The 8,364-nt window shown below is 35.2% G+C and overlaps 1 protein-coding gene across 1 annotated transcript; it reads left to right on the forward strand.

Moving 5' to 3' along the window:
• The first annotated feature begins 265 nt into the window (after positions 1–265).
• On the forward strand, positions 266–7,891 carry LOC109800360 (uncharacterized). Its single transcript, XM_029271857.2, has one exon. The coding sequence runs from the start codon at positions 835–837 to the stop codon at positions 7,261–7,263; it is 6,429 nt and encodes a 2,142-aa protein (XP_029127690.1). The 5' UTR covers positions 266–834; the 3' UTR covers positions 7,264–7,891.
• The last annotated feature ends 473 nt before the right edge of the window (positions 7,892–8,364 follow it).

The following is an 8,364-nucleotide window of genomic DNA, read 5'->3' on the forward strand; positions in this document are numbered from 1 at the left end:
TGATCATGGCAAGGATTGTTTCACTTTCACTTACACATGTTCAAGAGAGAGTGCAGTTGGCGTGTAACTACTAACTACAAGCTATTGCCATGTACGCAAGGAATCACACATTTTCAGGCAAACTTGTCCAAGATAAATTCCTACCCACATATAGGTGAGATTTTGACTTGGTGTGGCCTCAATGCTGACACGTATATATGTTAGATTATAAACATTTTTTAATGCATTTTTACCAATCATAAAATGTCAAAGGCCGCTTGTAGAATTGTATTAGAAATATGAACCACGGTGCAATTCTTTGAATTCAAGCATGCATGGCGTTCATTCATAACACATGAATTAATTGACACACGTGCGACCCTTCGTATGATCAACTTCCACCATCTGTTGCGTTGCGCATATATAGATCACTTATTTTTGGATTATATTTTTCTTCAATATTGCGCAAGATTAGTAGACATCCTAAAATTTCGTTTCACAACAAATGCGCAGTCTTTTAATCACCATGCAACTTTTAGAAAGTAAAAAAAAATTGTTAACAAGTTCGCGCAGAACACAGAAAAAAATATTTACCATTTTTAGATTGTACATTACCGTCTCACCCGGTTTCTGAGCAGCACACGTGTCTCGCAATATTCTACCATCTCCCACTATATATATACTACACATGTCCCCCAACCTCTCATCCAACTTTCTACTCCATGACACAAATACAACCTAAAACACAAACCTGGAAATTAACCTCAACATTTTGAATCTTCTCCCTGGCTTTCTCCGAACCAAAAAACCTATATCGAACCAACCCATTTACTCGTTCATTTTTCATGTTACTGGATGACAAGCTCAAACGTTGGCGCAATGTTAGTAGAGCCAAATACAAACACCTTACACAGAACCCAAATGGGAGGCTTATGTCACTCCGACGCGGCGGACGAAGACAGCCCCAGAGCCTACGGTGACAGCAGCACGAATGCCTCTCCCTACAACATGTCCCCATGGAACAACCAACATACTTCTTCCTCTCCTCTCAGCAAGTCTCCATGGCTATTAGCTTCATCACCCGCGTTTAACCTCTTCAGCCACAACCACAACGACGACTACTTCTTCCCTGAAAATGCCCTCATCGGTTCCCTCGTCCGCGAAACAGGTCACATCTATTCCTTGGCGGTTTCCGGTGACTTGTTATACACCGGTTCCGACAGCAAGAACATAAGAGTGTGGAAGAATCTCAAGGACTTCACCGGCTTCAAGTCCAGCAGTGGATTGGTCAAAACCATAGTAATCTCCGGCGGGAAAATCTTCACCGGTCACCAAGACGGCAAGATCAGAGTGTGGAAGGTTTCGGCCAAAGATCCCAGAAAACATAAACGCATAGGGAGCTTGCCTACGTTTAAAGAGTTTGTAAAGTGTTCCATGAACCCCAAAAACTACGTGGAGGTTCGTAAGCACAAGAATGCGGTGAAGGTGAAGCACTTCGACGCCATTTCCAGCCTCAGCCTTAACGAGGAGGAGGGGCTCTTGTACTCGTGTTCGTGGGACAGGACGCTCAAGGTGTGGCGCTTGGCGGATTCAAAGTGTTTGGAATCGATCAACGCGCATTGTGATGCTGTGAACGCGGTTGTGGCGGCGTTTAAGGGTTGCGTCTTGACGGGTTCCGCGGACGGGACGGTGAAGTTATGGCGGAGGAAGATGGAAGAGAATGGGAAGAAGTCGAAGCACGTGTTGGAACAAATTTTGCTGAAGCAAGAGAACGCCGTGACGGCGCTGGCGGTGAACCGTTCAGGCACGGTGGTCTATTGCGCTTCCTCGAACGGCTTGGTGAACTTTTGGGAGCGTGACAAAAAGGGTGGGTTCCCAAACGGCGACGTTCTGAAGGGGCACAAGCTGGCCGTGCTCTGCCTCGCCGTGGCGGGGAACTTCGTCTTCAGCGGCTCCACAGATATGAACATTTGCGTGTGGAAGCGAACCGAGAGTGGCTTCCACACGTGCCACTCGGTTCTCACAGGTCATTCAGGTCCCATCAAGTGCATCGCCGTCAAGGAAGACCAATTACAACCGCATGATCATCGCGACAAGGGGTCACAAGGCTGGATTGTGTACACCGGAAGCTTGGACAAGTCCGTCAAGGTGTGGCGCGTGTCTGAACACGCACCAGAGACCGACGTGTGCCAGGCCTTGCCCACACCGACACATGTTGCTTCGCCCTATCATTCCTCTCCAGTAGGAAGTAGTTATTCCTCCTCTCCAAGATCAATCAGTCTTAAGTCCTCACCATCTGGATTCAGTCATCTTTCGCCGCAGAAAAATAGTGTCACAGACAAAAATGCCAATAATAACTGCATTGTTGCTAATGCTAAAAGCGATGCTAACGATGATGGTGCTAAGCACGGTGGCAACAATATTGATAATACCAAAAGCAATGACAAAGCCAGAAACCACAACACCGGTAACGTTAAAAGCATCAACAATGAGAACAACAATAACTACAACAATGACAAGGTCAAAAGAAATGAAAATGGCAACAACAAAAGCAATGGTGATAGCATTAAAAGGAGCAACGATAACAACTACAATAGTAGTAATAGTACTTTTGGCAATGACATTAACAACCGTAGTCGAGACAAAGTTAAAAACAGTGGTAATGACAATCACAACAACAATGATGGTGTTTATGGGGATGACAACAATAAATGCAATATTGGTAGTGCTAAATGCAGCAAAGAAAGCACTAATAATCACAATCGTGATAATGCTAAATGTAATAGCAATGGCAACAACAATAGAACTCATGGCATTGACAATGGCAACCACAACCATGATAGTTCTAAAAGCAATGACAATAACAACAATGATGGTGTTAGAAATAGTGGCGTAAACAACAACGACAATGGTAATAGTGTTAAAAGTGGTATCAATGACAACAATAATCACAACGGTGATAGTGTGAAAAGTGGTGGCAATGAGAATAACAACCACAACAATGATAATGCTTGTGGTAATGTGAGTAACATTCGCAGCAATGTTGATGCTAAAAAGAGACTCAATGACAATAACAATGTCAACATCGTAAAAAGCAATGACAACATTAACTGCAATCGCGATAATGGTTATGTCAGTGGCAACAATAATCATGGTGGTGATAAGGCCAAAAGTAATGACAGTGGAAAAAACAATCGCAATAGTAAAAGTGCTTACGATTGTGGTAATAGAGACTATAATGGTCATAATGCTAAAAATTATGAAAATGGTGACAATGACAACAAGTGCAAAATTGGTGATGCTAAAAAGAGAGGCAATGGCATCACTAATGAGAGTGCTAAAAATGGTAGCAATGACAACACCAACTACAAGAATGATAATGCTAGAAGTGGTGGTAATGATAACAACAATTGCAACTGTGATGATGTTAAAAGTGGTGGCAATAACAGAAACAACCATATTAATGATGGTACTAAAATGGATGACAATGGCCAGAAGAGTCGTAACAATGATAATGTTTATAGAAATGACAATCATATCCACAACATTGGAGGTACTAAAAGGGGAGACAATGACAATATCAATTACAATAATAAGAGTGTCAAAAGTGGTGACAATGTCAACAACAACTACACTAATGATAATGCTAAAAGTGGTGACAATATCAACAACATCTACAAGAATGATAATGCCAAAAGTGGTGGTAATGACAACAAGTGCAATACTAGTGGTGTTAAAACAGGTGACAATGACAACAACCATAATAGTGAGAGTACTAAGAGTGGTGGCAATATCAATAATTACCACCACAATGATGGCACTAAAATTGATGGCAATGAAATCAATAACTACATTGGTGACTATGCTAAAAATGGTGACAATAACCAAAACAATCATAATAATGATAATGCTTGTAAAAATGACAATAACATCTACAACAATGGTGGTGCTAAGAGAGGGGACAATGGCAACAACATCAGCAATAGTAAGAGTGTCAAAAGTGTAGACAATGTCAACAATAATCGCAATAACGATAATGTTAAAGGTGGCGACAATCATAACAAATGCAACATTAGTGGTGTTAAAAAAAGTGACAGTGACAACAACAATTGCAATAATGGGAGTGCTAAAAGCAATGACTTTGACAACATCCACAAAAGTAATAATGTTAAAAATGATGATAATGACAACAAATGCAACATTAATGGTGCTAAAACAGGTGACAATGACAACAACAACTACAATAGCAAGAGTACTAAAAGTGGTGGCAATGACAACAATAATGAGAATATCAAAAGTAGTGACAATGACATCAACAACAGCTACAATAATAATGTTAAAAATAGTGGCAACGACAACTACAAAATTGATCATTCTAAAAGGAGTAACAATATTGACAACAACAATCATAGGAGTGATAGAGCTTGTAGCAAAGACAATATCATTCGCAACAATGACGAATCTAAAAAAGGTGATAATGATGTCAACAATTGGAATAGTGAAGGTTCTAAAAGCGGTGACAATAAAAATAACAACTGCGATAGTGTTGATGCTAAAAGAGGTGACAATGACAACCACGAGAGCACTACAAAAGGAGTAAATAACAATACCATCTACAATAGCGACATTACTAAAAGTGGTGACAATGACAACAACATCATTAAGTGTGGTAATCCTACAAGTAGTTATAATAAAAAAGACATTCGCAACATTAATGATGTTAAAAGGGATGGCAATGGTGACAACAATTTCAACAATGAAAGCATTCAAAAAGGTAATAATAACATTAACAACTTCAATGTTAATAGTGTTAAAAATGGTAGAAATGGCTACAACAACTACAATGACAAAAGTGTCAAAAGCAATGTCAATGTTAGCAACAACTACAACAATGATAATGTTGAAAAAGGAGACAATGGGAACAACAACAACTACAATTATGATGATGCTAAAAGTAGTGACAATGATATCAACAATCACAATATTAGTAGTGCTAAAAATAGTGGCAACTATCACAACAGTCGCAACAATGGTAATGCTTATAACAATGACAACAAAGTTTGTGGTAGTGATAATGTTAAAAAGGGTGACACTGGCAACAACAACCAAAATAATGAGAGTGTCAAAAGTAGTGACAATGACAACAGCAACAATAACAACAACAACAATGCTAAAAATGGCATCTACAACAACTACAAAATGGATGATGCTAAAAAAAGTGACAATAGCAACAACAATCTTAGTAGTGATAAGACTTGTAACAAAGTCAATAACATCTGCAACAAGGACGATACTAAAAAGGGTGACAATGAAAACAACAATCGAGATAATGAGAGTGCTAAAAGTCATGACAATCACTATAACAACCGCAATAGCAATATTGTTAAAAGCAGCGATAATGACAATAATTGCAAAAATGATTATGCTAAAAGGGGTGACCATGGTAACAACAACCACAAGAATGTTAATAGAAGTGTTCATGACAACATCTACAACAATGACAATGCTAAAAGTGGTGGGAATGACAATACTTGCAAGAATGGTAATAACAAAAACAACCACAACATTGATGATGTTAGAAGGGGAGACAATAACAACAACAATCGCAACAATGATGATACTAAACATAGTGGTAATGAAAGACACAACCGTAGCAATAATAATGCTAATGGTAATAATAGTAACATCTGCAATAGTGTTGATACTAAAAAAGGTTTCAACAGTAACAACAATTACAACTGTGAGAGTGTTAAAAATAGTGTTAATGTGAATAATAACTGTAACAGTGACAACACTAAAAGATGTGACAATGACAACTACAACAGCAATCGCAACTATATTGGTGCTAAAAGTGACTACAATGACAACAACAACCATTATGATGATAGTTCAAAAAATAATGACAATGATCCCAAAAATCGTAACAATGATAGTGCTTGTAGAAGTGACAACAACATCCTCAACAATGATATTGCTAAAAGGAGTGACAATAGCAATGACAACTGCAATAGTAAAAGTGTTGGTGCAAATGACAAAAATAATCACAATAGAGATAATGCTAAAAATGGAGGCAATATCAAGAATTACAACATTGGTGATGCTAAAAGAGTTGACAATAACAACAATCGCAATAGTGAAAGTGCTAAAAGTGATGATAGTGACAATAAAACCCACAAAAGGAATGTTACTAAAAGTGGTGGTAATGACAATAGTTGTTATGCTGTTAATGTTAAAAAGGATGACAATCACAACAGTCATCGCAACAGTGATAGTACTAAAGGTGGATACAATAATAACTTTCATGATATTAATGCTAAAAATGGTGGCAATATACACAACAACCAAAAAGGTGATGATGCTCAAAGGAATATTAATGACAACAATAACCATAGTAGAAATGGTTATTCTGTCAATGGTATTAGCATCTGCAATAATGATGATACTAAAAAGGTTGACAATGGTACCAACAATTGCAACAGTGGAAGTGCTAAAAGTGGTGACAATGTCAATAACAATTGCAATAATAATAATGTCAAAAGAGGTGACAATGACAACTACAACAATCATAGTAGTAATAATAGAAAAAATGGTACAAAGGACAACAACAACCACAATGGTGATAGTGATAAAAATGGTGACAATTATCACAACAAATGCAATAATGATACTGCTTATGCTAATGATGATAACATCCGCAATAATGATGATGCTAAAAAGGGTGACAATGACAACAATTGTAATAGTGAGATTGTTAAAAGTAGTGTCAATAACAACAACTACAAAAATAATAATATTAAAAGTAGTAGCACTAATAGTATTATCTGCAACAAAGATCATGCTAAAAGGGGTGACAATAACATCAATAACCACAACAGTCATAGGGTTTATGGTAATGACCATAATATGACCAACATTGATAATGCCATAAACAATGGAAATGGCAAAAACACTCACAACAATGATAATAGTAGAAGTAATGACCACCACCACAACAACCACAAAAATAATGATAATGTTAATAGCAATATCAATAACAATAATAACCACAATAATGAGTGGACTAAAAGTATTAATAATAACAACTATAATAGTGATAGTGTTAAAAGTATTGGCAAGAACAATAACAATATCAATCATAATAGTAATAGTATAAAAAACAATTACGTGAATGGTTATGGCAACAATTCCACAAACAACCCCCTCCAAGACAATATTAGTAGTGTTAGTGACTACCAAAATAGGAATGAGAGACAGTTACAAAGTAGAAATCAATATTGTAATTAAATATGTAGAAGAATAATTTTTACATAGGAACATTCTTTGTTTAATAATTGTTAACTTTAGAATTTTTCTCTTGCTTACAAATGTTTGTTTAGGATAAGTAAGCGGGATCAACTACATTTTGTAAATGTGATTTGTAGATTGTTTATACAGAGCTTTAAATATTTATCTTTTTCACTTTTTTTTATTCTTATCTTTTTATTTCACTATTATAATTTGCTCATATATTTTTTTTATATTTTATTATTTTATTTCTTTTCATTGTTATGTGTTTTTCTTGTTATAATATTTATCACAATTATTTCTTCTACTCTCACTCTTCTTACATTATTTTACAATTATCTAATATATGTGAAAAAAATTCATTTACATTTTTAATATGAAAACATTTTTGTATCCAAGTAAAACATGACATTTTTATCTTTATGAAAGATAATTCAATGTAAAAAAAATCTTTTAAGTTAATCACCTTATTTATTATTACTCTTGCAAACAAGATTTTAGTTGCACCTTATAAATATTTGTATTTATACTTTACTCTAAACTTACTTAACTTAATGTTACTTTATAGGAAGTATAATACACATTCTACATTGTTGAGTAAATATAAGTTGAGAATGAAAACTAATGTCTTACTAAATTATAAATTGGGAATTTATTATGTATGATTCATGTATACATAATTTTATTATATTTTTTTGGACAAAAAACCAAATTTTGTTTTGTTGCTTCTCAATTGTGATTCACCAAAGTTATGTTTAACACGCAAAAAAAAAAATTACTTGTTAAATTTTTGAAAATTAAAAATTAATTAAAAGTTAAAAGGTTAAAATTTTGTAAGTTAACTAATTAAATTATATATATATATATATATATATATATATATATATATATATATTTTTTGTGAGATTAGTGGTTAAAAGTGAGTAAAAAAATATGAATAAGTTAGAGGATATCAAGCGGAAAAATACTCTCAAGTTTCTTTCTTAAAAAATTATAATTATTTTTATTATTCAACAATAAGCGATTTGCATGCATCATCTAAAAAAATAAACGATTAGTATATACAATATTTTGAGCAACCACCATTGTATTTCATGTTTC

This window comes from Cajanus cajan, chromosome 8 (assembly GCF_000230855.2).
Source record: "Cajanus cajan strain Asha chromosome 8, NIPB_CcT2T_4, whole genome shotgun sequence".
Taxonomy (NCBI): Eukaryota; Viridiplantae; Streptophyta; class Magnoliopsida; order Fabales; family Fabaceae; genus Cajanus; species Cajanus cajan.